Here is a 21,662-nt window from a genome sequence, read left to right as displayed (position 1 = left end):
ATTGGCATGGGATGTCCCCAGCAGTGTGAGCTGAGGCCACCTAAAAGATGAGTTTGATATGAGGCTGTGAGGAGCCCAGTGCTGCCCACCGAACGTGGAGCCTGTGGCAGCCTCCACACATCCAGCCCTTGGCTGGCTCCACAACCACAGCAAGCCGTTTAGGAGTGGCAAGATGCAAGTAAGGAGGGTTGAAGACTACCAAACGTAGATCAGCTCCTTAGCAGCAAGTTGAATCATCCTTTTCTCCATCTCCCAGCGTAGGGCTCTCCACAAGACCCAGATGAACTGAAAGCTGGATGAGCCCTTGTGAGCATCCCCCTCTCCATAACTGACTGGCACACAGGCTGGCAGAGCTACCAAGGCCACGGGAGCACTTCCCAGCAGGCCAGGGAAGGTTGGCATTGTGTGGCACGTGGTGACAGCACAGGACCATGCAACACACGCCTGCTTCGCTGCACTGCAAAACGTGGTCAGCGGGGAACATCAGCACTGCTGCTTCCTGGCTTTCGGCATTCTGAACATTGGGGATTTCACACTTACCCACCTCTTTAGGATGCTCTGGCCGAGGAAGCTGTCTGATGAAACCTCTGATTTAGAGACCTCTCTGGAGACCTTTCACTGTAGAGTCCTCAGGTGATGCTGGTGAGATCCTGCTCACTGAGATGAAGCAGTGGGCTCAGCCCAGGCTTTGGAGGAGCTTTTCACAGGATTCCTGAAATGCTCTTCAGGGAGGCATGATGCCATATGGCAGGTCAGAGTTGTCTCAGTAAGATACAGCAAACAATGCCAGATACCTTCAGCAAGCTCAGAGAGGGCAGTGACCCCACTAATAAAAAACCCATGGTTACAAGCATGGTGAGAGGCAGCAGGATACCACGTACCAGATGAGGAGGAGAAACAGCAAAGAGCAGAGGCAGGGTCCTGTGCCATGCCACAAAGCACTGCAGATTGCAGGGAGAGCACAGCACAGTTCCATGTCCCCAGGCAACCCTAACGCCACATGTCCCAGCTCCTGCAGACCGAAAAGCACCGTGTGCCTGGCTCACTGAGGTAATGCGCAGCCCACCATCCCTCTCTGGAACACATCAGCTCTTACCCCCTCCATTCATATTTACAAGTGCAACTATCCAAACAGGTGCATTTGTCCCACCTGTCACTGCACGCACTCTCCACGCAATGAGTAAATGTGTCATACTGGTCTCCAGGCAGCACTAGGCCAGGAACAATGATTTTTATTAGTAATTTTCTATCATTATGAAATAGTCTTCTTAAATAAGCCCCGTGCCGTATTTTTACTGTTGATTACATTAATCACATTAGATATTAGTACTATTTTCAATGGTTCTAAAGTTCATAGGAATATTAGCAAGAACCAGAACACATCCACCAAAGCTGCTGGGTTCAACATTGCACTTATGAGAAAGAAACATTCACATACAGAAAAGAAGAAGATCTAAAGAATTTCACATGTCACTGAAGTACCTATGATTCTGGAGAAACTACTTTTGAATCATGAAAGAGAAAAGAACTTTAATTTCAGATTTGAGCTTAACACACTCTGTGTATGGAAAATCTGGGTGTGGGTTTGGATCTTCCAGCGCAGCAGTGCAGGAGCTAAGGGACATTGGTTTACAGCAGCCAAGAATCTGGTCCAAGTGTCTGTACCTCTCTCAACTCCTTGCAGGCTCTATTTAGGCCAAGAGGCCACTATGCAGAGAGATGGAACTTGGGTTTAGCCTAAGAATATTGTTTTCAAAATTGTCTGAGAAAGAAATTGTTAGGGATTCTAAATGAGGCGCGCTGCTGGTGAGCCTAGATCTGTAGCAGCAACGCCACACCAGCGAGCACCCACTTGGAAGGATTTTCTCTAGTTTTAAGGTTAAAAGTCCACACATAAGTTGGCCCTCTTTGGCGTGTTTTGTAGACAGGACACGGGTACACACTACGGATATCTTGCTTGTCAGCTGGAATGGCTTTGATGAAAATGACAGGCATGGCCGGGGTTAGTTCCTTGAGCCTGGCATCTGTGATTATCCCGGCCTACAAAGGAAAGAAGAGGTCTTAGTTAGATTGCCAAAACCTCCATCTGCTGTACCCCGATACACATGATCACCTGTAATGTTTATACAGACTGGCCTTACAGGGCAAGTGCAAACATCTCCCCTGAGATCAAGGGGGTGGCTAATTCTATCTGAGGTAAGGAGGGCCTGGATCAAACACCTGCCTATTTCATCAGATGCCTCCCTCAAATGTAGCTTATTCCAATGGGACTGGTACAAACTGATACCTGCTGTCCCCAGGTGCCCAAACCCACAAATGCCTGAGCAGAAATTTGTGAGGGAACGATGCTCCTGTCCATGTCTTTGTCCAGCTCCTGATCTCCTGTCTACAGCTACATCTAGCCTAGAAGTCCTGCCTACATCCAGGGCCATCACACTTGTTCTACACCCAGCTCTTACTCAGGGTTTTGCCAGACCAGAACCACTTCACAGGGAGTGAGGGCCACCTAAAGGGGTCCTACAAGAAAGCTGGAGAGGGACTCTGTGTCAGGGGGTGTAGTGACAGGACAAGGGGTAGTGACTTTAAACTAAAAGAGGGTGGATTTAGATTAGACATAAGGAAGAAATTCTTTACTATGAGGATGGTGAGGCCCTGGCGCAGACTGCCCCAGGAGCTGTGGGTGCCCCATCCCTGCCAGTGCCCTAGGCCAGGCTGGATGGGGCTGGGGGCAGCCTGGGCTGGGGGCAGGGGGCCCTGCCCATGGCAGGTGAATTGGAATAGAATGGTCTTTACAGTTCCTTCCAACACAAACCATTCTGTGATTCTGTGAACATTGCTTGTGCTAGAACCAACAGTGGACACCCGAGCAGGGCTCAGGCTGGAGAACAACACTCCCCTAAGAAGAGCCTAAAAGACATCAAGTGAGCGTCCCACCACAGCACCACGCTTTGAGCATGACCTGGGATAGCCTGTCTACTGTGTACTGACTGCAGAAAATGTTTTGCGGGGCCCCAAAAGGTACCATAGGCTTGTTTCCAGTCTCACAGTTGCTGTCATGAGCACAGGGGACTCAGGTGGCTTATGCCTGAGAGAATATAATCTTAAACTAACAAGCCCACATTATCCTCTCCAAAGCAATGCTCTCTCTCAGCAGGCTGCCTGACCTGGGAGAAAGACGGGATGCTTTCAGGGCAAGAAATCAACGGCTTGTTTCGCTAACTCAGGTCTCTCCAGCAACTTGTGTTTCTCTTTCTGACAATAAAATGCACTCCACATCAATCAACTTCCAGGAAAGCCTGCAAAATTGCTTAATGGAGGCTAGAGAGAGCAAATGAAAACAAATATGGAAAAGGAAATAAAACTTCTCAGTGCTAAAGAAATTGCTTCTCTCTGCAACTTAGCTTCACATATCATTATTATTTCAAATGCTCTTAGATCAGAGTTGGGGGATGAGATTCAACCTCTCTAATAGTTTGCTTAGTTCTGCAAATGAGTGAAGAAAAATAATCCCTCTTGCAATACATCTTGGTTTAATTGTACTAATACCATCTGTTACACTAAGCTAACGATAAACCCAACTCTGATTTAGGATTTTCTATTTCCAATGTGCTGAACAAACATTAAATAATTCTTACAATACCTTGCATAGGAGCTATTTATCAAACATTATGATGTTCTCTTCTTAAATCCATACCTTTCATCTCTGAGATCAGATTTTGATCAGATCTCTTCTTTTTTTTTAAACTGATAATAATTCAAATCAAATTTCCAAGATATATTTTACCTATTTCTAGGTTAACAAGATCTGATATCTCCTGGAGGTATCTCTATGGGACACATCACTGTGTTATGTCTGGGCTGATTTGCTTTTGCATTTTTTATCGCTCTCACAATCAAAATTAATTCCACTCTGAAAGGAATTTTTTCTAACCACTGCCACAGCACACCTGGTAAAAAGCCACTGTTCGGTGCCCAGAGAGCTCTAGCCCACAGATCCTAAAGGAGTCTTCACTTCTGCTCGTCTTGGCTTCTCAACAGGCACTTTGAAGAGCGGACATAATACATTGCCACATACCAAAGGACACAAAGCAGTTGTCACAAGCCAGAGATGATGACAGATGGGCCCAAGCGCACATGCAGTGAGCCAACATCCTTTCCACTCAGCTGTATTTTGAGGTGTTACGAGCATGGGTGCATCTTATTTAGGGTCTGTTGGCTTAAGGCCCTTTTTGCGTGGCTTGGTTGCCTTTCAGATAGAGTTGGATCCGTTTGCAGGGCAGGGGGCTGATACTGCCAGCTGGGTGTGCTGGGTCTGTCTGGGATGGAGTTAACTTTCCCAAGTAAAATCACCACAGTAAAACCACCACACTGGGGCTGGTGATCCGGCCAGCAGCACAGCCAGAACATCACTCCAAGGTGGTCCGGAGACATCTCCATCTTCAGCTGGAGATGGGGAATGAGAAGAAGAGCTGCCCGTGGTGTATGCAGTGGAGAAACCCTAATGGTGTTCTGTCCAGCAAAGCCAAATGAGAGATGAATTGTTAACTCTGACTAGTTTCAGAATTGAGGTACAGATGTAAAAGTGTTTGCCAAATTATGCATTTTTCAAAAACAACTGTAAATGAGAGACTGGCTGCTTACACAGGTGTCCCCTCCGTGGCTGCCTTGTATGTTTATCACTGGAGACCCCAGCTTCAGCCACATCCCACTCTGGCTCTCATAGCTCACAAATGCACGGCATTACTGACAGTTGACATCTGCAGGCAAAGGCTTCATGTGACATTCCATCTCACCCCCCCCACCCCCCATCCCCAGAAGAAATTTCAGTCTCTGATGCATGAGATTTGATGTACCGTAGCCTCAGCAGAAGGCTACGTGGCAAGCTGAGGTGGTCAGGGATCACAACACTGGGCTGTACCAGGGCTGGGCTGCACACTGATGCTGTTTTCATCTATACTAGCTTCTGGGAAGCACCTGAGATAAAAAAGTGAGTGATATGCAACTGTTCCCAAAGATACTGAGCTACCTGAACCACCAAATAAACACGTGCTCTTACTGTTCCTCGCCACACAGATCTGTCCCTTCTAAGCCTCTCCACTGGTTGAAGACTGGTGCTTTGCTTGGTGATTTGCTTTGGTGATTAGCTTTATAAAGCACATCGAAGCTCTAGCTGGTGTGCCATGAAAGATACAGACAGTATTAAGCCACCGCTCAGCACTCCACGCACGCCTTCCAAGGACAAGGCAGTGTGTTGTCTACACACTGCAAAGCTCTGTGTGGCACAAAACCCACCTCTCCCCTTGTCCTACCGTGCTCCAGTGCCCTTGGTGAGTAGCAGGGCACACGCCTGGCATCAAACACTCCAGCCCTGGGAGCGAGAGAGCCAGGAATCAGTCAGCAGTCTCCCAGTCTTGAGACAAAATGTCTCATAGTGTTACCAGTCAAACCGTGTCTTGCTGAGCTCCACTGACTTTAACAGTGCTACAGCAACAGATCATTTGGACCCAAAATAACCTGCTTGGTTTCATTTCATTTAATAGCAGCCTGCAGTTTTGTAATGAATGTTTTATAAATTTAAGACACCCAAGGGCAAACATAAATGTTTAAATAAATAGAAAAATGTGAGTAGGAGAACACAGGAGGAATTCTCTCCCTTTTGGAGGCAAAACCTAAATGTGAAATATTACTTTAAAAGTGGAGGTATTCCCCAGAGGAGTTCTTCTAAACATGACCTGCCATTCTTATCAGAGGTTTAACTGGAAGAAGTATACAACCCAAAATAACTGTGCAGCTGTTTTAATAATTCTTCATCCATTAATGTATACTGGTGCTCACTGGATTACAGGTAAAACGAATAGTTCCACCGGGTAGAAATGATATTTTGGTGTGAGCAGCAACATATGAAAATATTCTTTTTCTTTCTGAAATAAATTGAAGCATGATACCCAGAGATTATGAATGGTTCTATAAATGTAATTGCTCAGTATCTTTCAATCAAAAGGAAAATGTAACCAGAAAAACACATTTACCGAAGTCTAGGTTGTCTCTGAAAAGAAACTGCACTGCTGAATGCAGTCACCCATACAAGATATTGGAGGGAGCAGAGGAGAGAAGCCACATGTACCCCAAAAGATTTCTGTCTTCACACCACCAAAACCTCTCACTCTTTACTTCCATTACCACCTGGGAAAGGGCAAAACTAGGCAGAACTCAGCCATTTGCTAGTAATGGTGGCAATGATGGTAACAGAAAACATAACAGCAATCACTGGAATTTGTTTTTACTGGAACATTTGACACGCAAGACCAGTACTTTTTAAAAACCCTCTCTATTCTGCTGTGCCCAGCTGATTTGTATCAGCTTAAAATGTTCATTCTTGAGGGCAAGTGAAATCCAGGGTTCCCTGTAGCAGGGGTTTGTGACCTCCAAGTGCTGCAAGGGTGTTTTTTTTTTTTTTTTTTTTTTTTTTTGTACGCAGCCACACCAAAGGCTTAGGAAAGGAACAGGCGGGGAACTGTAGGGGCTTGGTAAATGGATGGGGCTTGTCCTTGTTCTGCTGCAGTGACTTCTGCTGTCAGCAAAGACAAATCCAACATGGGAGGAGATTTGACCTTATAACCATGTGAGACCTTTACAGCAACCTTTTGACAAGGTCCTTGCCAATGTTTCTCACTGGCTGTGGCTCCCCAGACCCAGCATACACATTGGATCCCAGAGAAAAAATGGCCTGGAGCTTTGCCTTTCCCAAGGGTTCCAATAACATGTGCAGGTTGCATCAGTCAGTGAGTTCTACGCTTTGCCTAACTTTCTGTCCTTCATGGAAAACTACTGCAGAGAAAGAGACGAAAAATAAATGGAGTATTAGATTTGAATTGCAGGGTCAGGATGGGATATAGTATATAACAGGCATGGTCCCTCTAGTCAGCATCTTACCACCAAGTCCCACAACAGATAAAGGAGGCTCTTCAAGGTCAAGGCTCTGAAGAGCTACCTCTGAAAGAAAAGCCTCCTCCTTTGAGAGGGCAAACTTGACACAGGTAAGTAAGTTCTGGGTGACTCACTTTGATCACCTTTCACTCCCTTGCAGATCAGTGGCAGCAGGAGCATTGCACTGGCTGCCCAGAGGAAGAGCTGCATGAATCACTGTCATTTAATTCTCACGCGCAGCACAAATTGGGATTCGTGGTACCAACAGACCAGGCAGCTCACAGGACCAAGCCCAGTGGGGATTTGTCAGACTAATGGCTCTCGCTCTGCAGACTGAACTCCTAACAGCTGACAACTGTCAGAAGGAATGACAGGGACAAGTGTGCTCCTCTGGGATGCTGCAGCACGAGGTGCTCTGTAAGAGGAGCGCTGACAGCTACACGGGCAGGAAATAGCAAGTGAGCAGGCTTCCCTTCATGTGCCTGGTTGGTAAGTGTGGCTCTCACCCTGGCTGCCCCGAGGCTGGCTGCTATGGCTGAAGGGCATTGGGCCACATCCAGAAAGGGGAAGAAGAGCAAGGGCCACCCACCCTTGCTGTCTGTTTGTCCAGGACGTGCCTCCCCCACACCACATTGGGCCATCAGCATAAGTCTGCCTTGGCCATACAGGTTAGACCTCCATGCAAGCTTTATTTGCCATCCTAAGGGGATGACTGAAGGATGTCATTCACTTTTGGTCACAAGCCCTGTCTATCCAGATGACAGCATGCACCACTCAGCCGCGGAGGGACAGTGGTCTGGTGTTGGCACATACCACCCATTTAGCTCTGGGGATATGAAGAGGTAGGATCAGGACCTTACAGTCAGCGTCCTCTCCTTTCTCCTCACTGCTGCTAAGCAGGGGACAGAGTAGTGACACTGTAAAAGTCTGTCATGTAACTTTCGAAGGCAGCAGTAGGGAACTGGGGTTGTTTTGTCTGGAGAAGAGGAGGCTGAGGGTAGACCTTATTGCTCTCTACAAGTACCTGAAAGGAAGGTGTGGGGAGCTGGGGGTTGGCCTCTTCTCGCAGGTAACTAGTGATAGGACTAGAGGGAAAGGCCTCAAGTTGTGCCAGGGGAGGTTTAGGTTGGAGATTAGAAGTCATTTCTTCTCAGAAAGAGCAGTCAGGCATTGGAACGGGTTGCCCAGGGAGGTGGTGGCATCACCCTCCCTGGGGGTGTTCAAGGAAAGGTTGGACGTGGTGCCTGGGGACATGGTTTAGTGGGTGACATTGGTAATAAGGGGACGGTTGGACCAGATGATCTTGGAGGTCTTTTCCAACCTTAACGATTCTGTGATTCACAACCATGCAAAGGTGCAGGGGCTTTACAATCCTGAGAGGACCCCACATTTTGTGTCTTTCCTAACACCGTGAGTACCAACAGCTGTTTATGTACTCTGTCAATGTCATTGAGGTTGAGATTCACCTTGCAGGAACCAAACATGTCAGTCCAAGTTGGCCAATTTGAAATTCCTTCATAGCCACAAAACAGGCCACTCCTAAGGGGTGATCCATCTGACAATCCTGGATACCTACCCAAGGCTGCAGAGAGACCCGGTTCTTTCCCACCCCTATAGAGGCAGCTCAAACGTCTGCTTTAGATGTGTGACTGTCTGGGCTGGGAAGTTTCCCGAAGCACAGTACCAAGTAATAAGGGCATAAAGTCTGTGATTCCTCTTGTAACACAACAGCCTTGGGAGCTCACCTGTGCATCCCAGCGCGCACCCTCCATGAACAATCCGTGGACATAAGCCCCTTCCCGAGGAGGACTGGCAAAATCTTCCCGGTTCTTCTTCGTCACATCACACTGCAAGGTCATCTTGTCCAAAGGCCACTCATTCTTTCGGGCTGTGGACTGCATGATGGCTGTTAGGAAAGACTGGGGACTGAAGAACCCAGCAAGCCACACAGCAGAGGGTAAGGAAAAGTCTCCCGTCCAGGTCTCCAGCTCCTTGATGCGAGTGAGGAGGTCAGCAAACCACATGCCCAGGCTGGCTGTGGAAGGATAGGCCTTCTTTATCCAGGACTCAGGCACCATGTCCAAGAAGAGGGCATTCTGTAAGTTCTCCATGTCACTTGTCATGGTCAACTCTCCCTGAGTAAGAGAGGGCACAGTTAGCAGCAGCAACTGTTTAACCTGAACAAAGCTGCTTGACAGCAGAGACTGAGCAAGGAAGCGTAGAAGAGCGTGGCACCCTACACTGTCACCAGTGTTCACGTACTGTGAATTTCTTCATGCGTTTTGGGTTTTCATGAATACCATCGACTGCAGCCTAATACTCCTACAGTCTTATCATTCCTACTGTAAAACTATTACTTGGAGGAAAAGCTATGTAGGAGTGACCGTGAGCATGACTGTCCTTCAGCTGCTCCAGTGTTGCTTCTGTTTTCTATCATTGACTGAAGAGCTTTATAGGGCAGATTTTCAGAGGCGCAAAGCTGTTCCCACCAATGCTACCAGGGCAGGGCACTGGGGTCTCTGATAACCTACTCCAAATTGTCCAAATGTTTGTTACGCCAAGTCCTTTCTGCTTCCTCTCCTCCACTTCCCCTCACTCCCCTCCTCCTTTAATACTCTGCAGTGCAAGTCTTTCTTTTTGATTTCACGTTACCTGCAAATGTAATCACAGTTTCTTTCACAGCAGGGAAACACACAACAAATTAAGATATGATTCAGCCAAGTGGGATAGAGAGGCTTGGCTTTTCCTCTACCCAGCAGTTAATTATTAAAGCTTTTAGAAGCCTGCATCAGTTTGGCCCAAACAGGAGAAGAGCTGGAACATCAATTCATGGTCAAAAAAGGGGGTTCTGCATAACAGCATCCCCCTTGAACTTCTTGTTCTCTGCAGCAGGCCCCCAGTGTCTGCTAGTTGAAAATTAAGAAAATTCCTGCTGTATCCAGCTGAAATTACCTTATGTCTAAGCAAGAGATGCCTGAACGGCACTGATGCTGGAAGTGCAGCTGACAGAGGCTGATAAGAGATGCAGCAGCCTGTGCATCAGTTTGCACGGAGGGGCACACAGAGAGGGCTCACAAACTGCCGAGGGGGGCATACATTGGTGGTGACAGGCCAAGGGGGACGGTCCTCAGCACAGGAAATTCCACTGAAACACAAGTACAAACTTTTTTTACTGTGAGGGTGCTCAAACACGGGCACAGATTGCCCAGAGAGGTTGTGGAGTCTCCATCCTTGGAGGTACTGGTAACCCAACTGGGCATGGTCCTGGGCAACCTGCTCCAGCTGAACCTACCTTGAGTGGGGCCAGGGGGGATTGGACTTAATCTCCAGAGCAACTAATCTGTGATTCTGTGACACTCAAACCAACCAGACTGCAAAAACAGAACTTGCAACTGCAGGCTCAGCTGCTACTGGCTTTCAGTGCCCTGCACAATTTAAAACTTTGCATGCCCCGTGCTGAGATGGCAGGGCACAACACACCGCAGCAGTTTGGAGACAATGTTGATCGCTGGTGTCCATTATAAATACCTACTTTTGTCCCCTTATCATTTTGCCAAAATTTATCTGACTTACAATTTCTCTTTCCCTCAGGCTGAGTGTTTTTGGAATGATTAACTGAACTCAGTTGTGCCATTGCTGAGAACGAGGGCGAGGGAATTGGGTCAGTCTATTCACATTAACAAATTCCAACTGTTCTTTCACAGGACTTCAGTGCCTCCAGCCATGAGGTCAGCAGAGGTGCCCTTTGCAGGGGCAGGGAAATCTGTGAAGCTTCGGCAAAAGTTGAAATCCTTTTAAAGCAACCCCTGACATGTGTTTAGCAAAGTTTGTCAGAGTCCAGCAGTTAGAAAATCTTTGCAGCTTATTCCTACACTGACTGTGCTGCTTCCCCGCCGAGCTCTGATCTGCAGATTGCACTGACAGGCTTCAGCAGTCAAGATCACAGCTAAGACCCAGCCAGACCACAGCAGTGCAGTAACAAGCGTCCTTATTGATGGCCCATGTACCTGGCAGTCACAAATGGAAGCAGGCTTGGTGCTGGGTGATCAAGACTCAGGGCATGCTGGCACTCCCAGGTTAGCAAGCATTTTTTCTTAAAGTACATATAGCGTGAAGAGACCAGAGACACCCAAGCTTGTGACTGAACTTGTCATCCCCTGAGCTCATCACACTGCAAACATAACACACAGAGGTGCTGGATGACAGCTTAAACAAAGGACTGAGCACACATCTGCACAGGCACTGTGCCTTGTCAATGGGAGGCAGGACGTCAGCTGAATTCAGGCACCAGGAATATCCACTTTGGCTTTTTAAACTAGACTTGGAATACTTATCTTTTGTATTCCCCGATATAAATTTCTAAATTTCAACTATAAAATTATTTTTTTTTGGCAACGGGCAATAAGCGCTTCAGTTTGGGCACTATCAAAAGCAAGGGCAGTACGTCAGTGGGCCCCAGCACCCACCAACTCAAATCGGAGCTGAGAGTGCTTCTGCATCGCCTCCAGGCCTGGAAGCCACCACGGACCCAGGACCTCCCTTCAGAGTTGCCCCCCACAGATCTGTGGCTTCCCGTGCAGAAATCCCCTCACTGGGAATTGTGCACCTCTCAACAGGCTGGACTGACACAAAGGATTATTAAACCTCTGCTCTAAAGATGACTTGTTAAAAGCAAGCAACTCAACCTGCAGGGTTTCCCCATGGAGAACAGATTTCTAGTGGACAGAGAAAATCATATGTACAGAGGTTTTAAGATGGTCTTTTTTTTAATGCTTTCGAAGCTAGATGTGACAAATGAGGTTAAATGAACGGCTTGGTGGAAGCACGACAGTTTGCTAGTCCTAAACCGAGCGGAACAGCTCTAACTGCCTTTCAAAATGCACACCAGCCTCCCTGGTTTCATAAAGCCACTCAACAGCTTTGTGTGAGCAGGGAGCAGGTAAGTGTCTGCCAGTAACTCACCTCACCATTTCTATTCAATGATTTTATATTTGTAGGGAATCTCAAAATGGCAGGTTACCTGGTAAAAGGTCTTCAAAGCCCTGAGTAATTTCAAGCACAAAGGTTAAACACCCTTGAGAACGATCTCTCATTTTGGTATTTGCTATGCAGCCGCACAGAAATATAAAGGCAGTGCATGCTCCGTGCATTTCCCCTCAGGTACCTGAGTTTTTTCACTTTATAACACATTTGAAGAAAATTTAGTGACCTGCAATTAAAGGTTACACAACAGTAAAGCATGGCCATATCCTATCAGAGGAGCTGGTAGATTGTCAAAATGATTTGACCTCAGCAGGGAACAGTTATCATGGTTTTGTTATTTAACAACTTCTGTTGGCACACAAATGCTGAAGTCACATTTTGGTTCTTTCCTCATTCGTATCACATGGGTCATCATCACACATCTCAGGAGAACATAGTTCCCTATTCAGTAGGCTGGTGTCAGGTTAAAACCATGGCAGGACCACACAGAAATTGTCATCTGATGGGCAAAGTACCGCACTGGTCACAGGAGGACACTGAGAACCATGGGACCTTCTGGCACGGACAGTCAGAAGCATTATTCACTCCTGGAAAGGTTTTGAAGCTGGTAAAAATATTGTAAAATGTGTGCAGTCAGATTGATTTAAAAACATAATCCTCGTGATCATATATCCTGTCTAGTTTTATTTTCAGGAAACAAATGAATTACCAAACATAATTCTCAGGGAGGCTTGAGAAAAGCAATTTTTAAAGCCTGTGCATTCGAGCATACTTGCTGGAATCTCCTGCGAGGGTTCAAAGCATCTATAGCCCCTCTCTCATATAGTTGCCCAAACACAATTATGCATACATTTGCATTTCAGATGCTGAATACTGAAGTGCATCCGGAATGATTCAAGCTACTTTTTCCCCCCCCCAAACACTGGGTGTAATTTTCGCTAAAGACACCCTTGAAGGAAATCCTAATCAGCCTGCAGACAATCCCTCAAGATGAGCAGACTATTGTTTTCTCAGTTAAGGTTATTTTCACTTGATACAGTGAAACACTCCCCCCAGTTAGCCTTATGAAATTTGGTCTTACTGTATCTTTTTACAATATTTATTATCCTTATTTTGGAGGCTTATCCTTCACTGAAGTTGCAAAATCTGCTCACAGAAACGATACTGGGTACAACATTAGCATGCAAGTGTTTCAGCCCAGCCACTGGTCTCACTGAAGTCATCCAGAACAAAGGGCTTTGAAATGCAACATGCCAGTTATTTTTGATGGCTACCAGTCTATTGCAATTTCTCTCCCTCTTAATGGGATGTCTCCTATTTTTGGACCAAACAATCGCTTTCCGTTACATAAACACAATGAATTATTCAAAAATTCAAATTAGCTATGACATTTCCAAATTGCCTTCTTTTAGCAGTTAGTCAGTTAAAAACAATAGGACTTGCTTCCTCTGTGTTTTATTTATTCTCTTCTGAGATCCACGGCTCCTGTTATGTAAACTCTCCTCCTCTGAGTGCTGTCAGTCAAGATTCCCAATCCAGAAGATTAACGTGCATTAATGGCTCTCGTAGGAGCTGCTCTCAGAAGGAACAATTAAAGAATGATTTCTCTTCCAAACTGAGCATGAGAGCTAGCTGCCGAGCCGGGACAGCACCGCTGCCTACAGGAGGAGCCAGCAGCAGTGAGCCTGGCCATTATGAGACACCCAAGGCACGGGAAGGGCCCCTTGGGTGACGCTGGGCAGCAGCATGGGCCCTGCACAGCACCTGACTCAGTCTGCAGGGACCCACAGCAATCTCTGTGTACTGGCAAAGAAGGATCACCTGCTGGCTGTATCTAAGACCCTTCAGTCTCTTCAGCACACACGAGATTAAGAAATGTTAACACGAATGTGTGTATCTACTCTGAGTAGTCCTGAAGTCCTGGCCTTTTGGTCTCTGAATCCCACTGTAGGCACTGAGGCTGTTGTAGTCATTAGAGGTGCCTTTTCTGATGATGCTATCTCAATTCCTTGCCATGATTTGTGGCAGGGCTTTGGGAAGAAATTTTCCCCTTCTATTATTGCCTGATTTCCATGGTACATATTGCCTGTGGTTTATTTAGGCCCCTGCTTCCACTCATTCTCCCTACCAACAATAAATAGCTTACTCTTCTCCATGTTAAATCTAATCACTACACTTTGTTCAAGTTACAATTATAGCTTGTTTGGGGCTCAAACACTGAAACATTAAATCACTTCTTTCCACCTGTCTCAGGAAACAGAATTTTCACCGCCTCATGCTAGAAAATAAATGAAGTCTGTTTGTAACAACAGACTACACAAATATTAGCCTGTTTCAAAATGGACTGAACATACTGGGCCATCACAAAGTGGATATCATATGTCTGTCTCTTCAATCTAGACAAGAAGCGTCAGCAGTGAACGCAGTGCAGAAGTGCCTGTGCTAGCACTGGTCTGAGCTGCTGGGTTCTCAGTGCACAGCACAATGGGGCTGGGATTTAGGAGCAGCCTAATCCTCTCCCTGAGCTGCAGCTACCTAAAATCCCAGAGCCAACCCCTAGCACCTCTGTGTGCACACTGCAGATATACCATTTGAAGATCTCTCTTCAAAGGTGCCCTCAGGAGACTGTTCTGACTGTCATTCAGTCTCAGGACAGGTCCTCCTTGCTCACCTGCCAGCCCTGTCTATGGTGTCAGGACAAAGTAGTTGCAGGTTCTTCAAGCATGGTGACTCCCATGCTATGCAGAGCACTTTTGTGAGCTGAATTTTGGCAGAATGGGAGGACAACCTGTCATTTGGAAAACAATGGAACAGGGAGTGCCCAGGGACTGATGTCCTTAATTGCTGCCTCACACCATGAAACTGCCCAGAGAGTAAGTTTGTGGCAATGACAAGGAGAAGGCATCAGGGTAGCGCTGAAGCCACCAGCTTTGTACCATGACCTCCAGGCACGTCCCTTCCTTTCTAAGGGATGTGCAGCAAACGCAGTCACCGTGAAGAGTCTTTTGGGATGACAAAGTGAAGAAGGAAAGTTGCTTCAAGCTGGTAGGGCTGGCCAGGCAGGTCCTCGCACACTGGCAGTGCAGCCTGATCTATGCCCGTTTATTATTGAATATGAAGTCAACAGCCTTTTATATTTTGTGCCAACATCTGCCTGGGAGGGAATTCAGAAGATGACTTCCCCTACCATCAGATACAACCTCAAAGCACAACCCTCTTGTGCATCCTGTTGAACACAGAAGCTTGCATACAACCTGGCATGACCTGCCAGCCCCAGAGCCCTTCACTGTTCTCTGTAAGCAATGGCCAAAGCCACTGCCCAGAAGGACACAGACATCATTTTTCTGGATCAGAGTCTGGTTTCTTATCAGGGTGGAGAAGTAACTGTGCATGGAGCAATCATAGACAGTATCTCCATAGGGGAGGCCAGCTCCTGAATCTCCTCTATTTGCAATTGACTCGTACCCAGCAAGGGGAGTTTTAGCCTTTCCAAAGCTCTTGATTTTTATTTTTATTATTTTTGCCTTTTTGTCTCACAGCTCTGGATATTCTTGCATCCTTACACATGACCAATCTTTCCTTTGATTTCAGCCTTTAATGAGACCTTGCTACAAACTCCCCCCTATTAACTGGATGTTTTGTGAAAAGGTATGATATTTTGGCTAAGTTTTAAATAGGCTGCTTCTCAATTTCTGAGAGAACTATTGTTGCTGTGCTACAGTATCGGGTAGACTGAAGTGCCTGAAACCATCATTATTACATGTATCTTTAACCCCATCCAAAGCCTGTGCTCATGGCTTGGGGACAATGTGCTGTTTGAAATGCATCTGTGAATCTTTCCCCATGGAGTCAAGTTGGTTTTGTAGCTAGTAGTGCTGAATACAGACTGTGACCCCTTTTATTCCCTGAGCACCTTTTCATCATCAAGATTTTATGATGTTGTGGTTGCAGGTATATAGAGCTCCTACCTTCAGCCCCAGGTCCAGTTCCTTGAGAGAGTGCTTTATTTCACTGGTGAGGATGTTCATGCGTTCACATTCCTGGAAGGCAACCACAACATATGGTGTCCTCTCCTCCACTTTTGTCATCAGTTCTGCAATGTTAAACTCATCTATCAGCTTCTCTAGCATCTCATCCAGAAGAGCTTTCACCTGTGTGCCAGAGGGAGAAGAGAGAGGGATGTTAGTGAATGGCCCGTGGGGCTTTCTCAACTGACAGCTGCCTGAACATGGGATGAAAACTCCATCTGCCAGTTGCTGTCTCCAAAAACAATCAGTGTCAGCTGCCCTGGGCATTGCACCTTTCAAAGAGCTTGCCCCATCCTATTAAAATTCAAATGCTTACAAAGTTAATGTCAGATGAGAAGTTTTCAAAATGATGGCTTAAAAATGTCAGTGTGACATGTAACGTTCTCCTTTCTTCTCGAGTCTCAGGTCTGCACTCTTACTTCTTCTAACGTCAGACTCAGTGCAGGCAGACTGAGGGGGCTATAGTCTCAGCTGAGCTGCGGGACACCCTGAGCTCATAAGCTGTTTTTCTGTGGTATACTGATAGAGAGGTGATTTTATTAAATTGAATTTTAAGCTGAATTTGGCACTCTGAACTAATATAGCTATGGAAGAAAGGTGTAATAAAACAAAGTTATTTTGGGTTGGAAACGGTGTCTTATATCTCTAAATAGTAAACAGGGAAAACAATGCAACAAGATGCCTCTAGTACCTAAACACTAAATACAACAGGAAAGTCCTTTCTGGTTAACAGTAAGACATGAAGCCCCTAATCTTCATGGGACCATTGTTTATGTACAATATTTTACATTTTTACTTTTACATTACTCAGATACAAAGGTTCATGTGGACCACTGGACAACTCAGTATGGAAGTCTCTCACATTGTTTCCTCAAGGACTTTTCAGGAGTGTGCTACACACAGTTACAGTTCCAACGGTTTTCACGTATAAAAGCTGGCATGTGGGTGACAATGACAGCTGCCAGCCAGTGGCAGAGGCAGCCCCTGGGTAATTTCATTGCCATGCCCTCTGGCGTTCATATTTCGGACTCTGTACTCCCATTTCCTCCCATTGCTGCTCTCCAAACTCTCCACACGCATCAGACATTATGAAGAATTGGCAATGCGTAGGTTGTTATTGCAACGAGCAAGGTTGCTGAAGCTAAAGCTCAGCTGGAAAAGCTCTTGAGCTGCACCTGAGGTGCAGTATAGAAATACTCTGCAATTTGAAATTTCCCTGCGAATCTCTTTGGCTCTCACTTTTTCACAGCAATAATGGCTCGTTTTCTGTAACGTGGCCTCAGAAACTTGTGGGAGTAACTGGACTTCTCAGAGCTTTGGGAAAAAAAGACAGCTTCCCAGCCGTTTCACTGCAAGATCTCTAAAACTGTCTCAGCCAAACAAGTGGCTGAAAATCCTCAAAAGGATAAGCTAAGACACAACTCCTTCCTCACTCTCTTGGAAGGACTGAGTGAAAGGGGTATGGCCAGTGCCAGCTATACCTCAGGAAATGAGAGAGATCACCTCCAGGAGAACATTAGTTGTGGGAGGATCCCCGGGCACGAGGCAGTGTGGTGGGGCAAGACCCACCTTTCTTCCAGGCAACTTTTCTTCTGTGATCATGAAGCCCCTGAGGGCAACTTTACTGTCTCAAGGGGACTGCAGCACAGCCATGCCCTGTGATATCCCCCACTGGCTGGATCACCCACTGATAATTCTGCTTCTCTGGCCAAGGACTCAAATTGTAATTAAATGGCAAAAAGGGTTGGGATAGGAGGAAAGGTATTCACATTTGCTACCTTTGAGCATCTCCTTTGACCTCGCCACCTCTGGATTATTCCCCTTACCTCAAACTCCTGCATGGACTGAAAACTGAACATGCCCACCACTTCTGAGTAGCCCTTAGGCAAGGTCTGTAAGTTCCCCAGCAGCATACCAAGCCAAAGGAAACACGTGAAAACACAAACTTCACAAAAGCTTCCTATTAGCCATTCATTAATTTGCAGAGCTTGATACAGAAGTCTTAAGTCTGCAGAAATCAAAAACTGAGCAAGTGTTGGCTGGTTTCAGATCCTGTTATGAATGCTTGGGCCAGATTTTAATGTGCTGTGACTTTCAAGAGGAAGAGCTGAGATCAGTCTGATACATGGGCACAGTAAACGAGTTCAGCTAGAAATAAGGAATTACAAGGCCCCTGGGAGCTCGGGAGCTGGGTGGGACCTGGTGGCAGCAGTAAGTGGTGGGCTGAGCACTGGGTGGTACATTGCACCCATCAGACAGTGCGCACGGGAGCCCATCGGTATGCCAGTCACAGCCTGGTGCACAGGGACTGGTGGCTCAGAGACAAGGGAGGCCACAGAGGTTTATTTGCAACGTCGTCATGGGATGATAATGAAGGCACTGCAGTTCAGGGGGTAATTAAAAGCCACTGTCCTATTACTGACAATACTCCAATTACATCCCACCATGGTTATGTTCTGCATAATATGAGGCTGGCGGTTTTAGACACTTGGTTTGTCTCTGGTAAAAGCAGAACACGTTATAGTAAGCAGCTCTGAGTCCAGCCTGAGCTAGACAGGGCTGCTTAGGAGTGAGAACAGCTATCAAAATTCAACAGCCCCTTTCTCTACCACTCTCACCGTTTCTTCCCTGGTCACCACTCCTCCTTCGCCCATGCTGCTGTCATGGGGCTGCATCTCTAACACGATGCGGAAGAGCTTCTCTGAGGTCTGGGTAAGGAAGCCGATCTCAGCATTGGGATGGAGGCCATACAGATAAGGAGACTCCGGTGGCAAGGTGTCGTCTATGTACTGTACAGAGAAATGCAGGCTTAGGTTAGATATACAACCCGGGACGCTTTGCCTTCAGAGCTCTGGGTGCTGAAATTTATCACCCACCCAAGAAAGTAAGCCCAGGCTGATACAACGCTGCGCACGGTTTGAACACCAGAGCACCGATGGGACAAAGGAGGGTACAACTGCTTACAGAAAAAAAGAACTGCTTTTACTCCTACTATGAGGATTTGGTAATTGCTAAAGTTTGGCTTGGTTACCTATCTCAGGCCTGGACCTTCTCTAGCAATTATCTGCTGTGTGTTTCAGCATCAATACTCCAAAATCCCTTGTGGGAATTTAGCTTCCCATAGTTAAGTTTCATGAACAAAACCAGCCTAATATGCCTGTCCCTGCTGCTGCATTTGTGTACAAAGAACAGATGAGATCAGTAAGTAGATCAACAAGACCCTTCAGTGTTTCTCATCAAAACCGATGATAAAGGAGTTTGAAAGGGCCATTTTAGCAAACAGTATGTGGATGTAATTTTCCAGGAGCCCTGCTCAAGTCTCAAGAACCAATACAGTTGTTCTATTCATGCATGAACAGAATGGGCACATGATGAAGTAGCAAATTACCATTAGACTTGGTTCATCCAAGGGAATGCTGAAACATCTACAGAAACAGCACATAATGGGAAATAACAGGAGGTGTGCTGAAACACTGCAGTCCTATTCACTGCCTCCTAAGACAGATTATAGGGCAGTTATAGAAAACGTTACACTTACGTGTATAAATAATGACAGAAAACAAACAGCTTACCTGATGATAGCCATTATAGTCCATGCTCCCCGGGAGGGGGAATCCTGGAGCAAGGAAGAGCTCTCCCTCCAGCATTTCTGGCTTAATAAATTCTTCCAAATAGGTTTTGCAAAGTCGCCTGTCCCAGTCATCTGTAATGTGACCTCCGTACATAATCTCACCAAAGAGGTAGCGTAAATCATCATATGGGACCTGAAGAATAAAGCAGGAGGGCATGACAGAGTTCAGGCAGTCTGAGCTCCACCAGCAGCATCGCTGAGCTACAGGCTGCAGCTCTAAGTACCGATCTGCACAGTGAGTGCTCCCATTGCACTATTTCAGTTTTCTAAGTAAACAAACATTAGGCAGTAGTTAAATCCTGCCCAGGGAAAACTGGATCACAGCATAGACTTCATGCAGTTTCCCACTGAAATGCAAATTTATTCTAAATTCTGTTAAACCAAAGACCACTATGTATTTCCAGTGACTGAAGACTACAGGCACTATTTGATATGATTTATAAGCTGCTGCAGATGCGAGCAGCATTGTTTCCCACTCACAGGCAAAGATATACCAGACTGTGATGTTATAAAAACAAAGATATGAGGGAAAAGGCATTCACGGAAAATTCCCAGTAGTTTCAGCACAAGCCAGCCCATCACTGGCCGTTAAAAGCCACCAAAGAGCCCCTGCTGATTCACCCACCTTTGAGCTGGCCTCCAGATAATTGTACAGCACATTAACAGAGATAGTGAGGTCTCCAGTGTTGAAGGGGTAGGAACGGTTCCAGCCTTGGGGGCCAAATTTGCGCCTCTCTGCCACCACGGCATGGAAATAGCAGAGGGCAAACAGGATGCTCTTGAACTCATTCTCCCGGGTGCACATCTCCAGGGTGTCCTGCAATACAGGCAGGGAGGCAGGGCTGTGTCAGTCTATGCCGCCTCCCAAGTATCAGACTTCGGACAGGGGTGAATTGATTTGCCCCATCAGTTCATTTCTGCTTAACTACACATTCCCTAGCTCTCTGAGACAGTGGGTTTGCATTGCAAATTTATTGGCAAATTCCAATGCATCATTTCCAAATTCATGTTTTCCTTTCCACCTTTGTATGAGGAAGACATCCTGACAGGCAGGAGGGGAAGGAAAGGTGCCCTCACTCAGCACCAGCACGCGCCCCACATCCCACGCAGGGAGATGGAGAGAGGCGCCACAGATGGGAGCAGCAGCCCAAGGGAAGGCTCCTGCTGAGGAGGACTGCACCTGGAAGAACCAAGCTCCTTCCTGCCCCTTGGGTACAAAAGGTTTCCTCGGGGCAGCATTCCTCTGAGCCGCAGGGCTGAGGCAGCAGGGAACTCTCCCAGGAGGGCTGCACTCGACGCTCTGCACCAAGCTAGCCCGGCTGTACGCTGCGGCAGTGGATTTGCTGACAGCACGACCTCGCACAGCGCACCAAGGCAGGGATGGGAGGAACCGCCAAAGATCCAAACAGGGAGGATCAAATGCTTGGGAAAAGAAAATAAACCACCACCACCCACAAAACCCGCAAATGCAGCCCTTTAAAGTCAGCACAGCATCTGGTGCTTCCTTGCCCAACTTCCAGGCTACGCTTGAAGTCTGAATACCTACACACACAAAAAGGAGCGGGCACAATCGTGATGGCAGAGGTGGAGGGGAGGAAGCCTGAGTCATTTCATCAATGAAAATGCACAAAGGGAACCAGAGCTCTGAAGGGCGCTGGATAGTGGTGAGTGATGGTCCCAGCAGGCACTGATGGGGAGCCTGGGCAGCTGTGCCTCTCCCTAGTGCATGAGCATCACTGCCTTGGACAGCAGAGCAAAGGAATGAAGATCTGGAGGCGCACGCACAGCGTGAGGCTGAAGCTCTGCTCTCACAGATAGATCTACAAGCCCTTTCTGTGGCTGAAGCCTGGTGGAGGCTTGCACAGCTCCTGGCATTGGCAGGAGAAGCAGATCGCCTGCCCCACAGCAGGAGGGTGACGGGACATCCCACAGCCAGCAGCACAGATCTCCCCAGAACTGGGCGATGAATGTATTAGGAAGGACTTGCCTACACCTCCGCCATGTCACTGCAAGCCCTCCCCAGGACCAGTGTGTCCAGGATGCGGTGGCCCTGACCTGCATGGCTGAGCCTGGGGCTGAGCAAGGAGGGAGCA

General features: G+C 47.0%; 1 protein-coding gene across 1 annotated transcript in view; it reads right to left on the bottom strand.

Annotated features, from left to right (window-relative positions):
- Positions 1–1,344: 1,344 nt before the first annotated feature.
- DNAH9 (dynein axonemal heavy chain 9) overlaps positions 1,345–21,662 on the bottom strand; it is a 193,979-nt gene continuing 173,661 nt past the window's right edge. The window contains exons 63-68 of the mRNA XM_035561934.2: positions 20,195–20,386; positions 19,511–19,702; positions 18,557–18,727; positions 15,879–16,061; positions 8,673–9,062; positions 1,345–2,040 (exon numbers count right to left, since the gene is read on the bottom strand). Coding sequence (XP_035417827.1) covers positions 1,813–2,040; positions 8,673–9,062; positions 15,879–16,061; positions 18,557–18,727; positions 19,511–19,702; positions 20,195–20,386 — 1,356 coding nt within the window. The 3' untranslated portion in view covers positions 1,345–1,812. The remainder of the gene's footprint in view (positions 2,041–8,672; positions 9,063–15,878; positions 16,062–18,556; positions 18,728–19,510; positions 19,703–20,194; positions 20,387–21,662) is intronic.

Source organism: Cygnus atratus, chromosome 18, assembly GCF_013377495.2.
Source record: "Cygnus atratus isolate AKBS03 ecotype Queensland, Australia chromosome 18, CAtr_DNAZoo_HiC_assembly, whole genome shotgun sequence".
Taxonomy (NCBI): domain Eukaryota; kingdom Metazoa; phylum Chordata; class Aves; order Anseriformes; family Anatidae; genus Cygnus; species Cygnus atratus.
The sequence above is the reverse complement of the archived record's forward strand: the minus strand, read 5'-3'. Positions and strand labels throughout refer to the sequence as shown.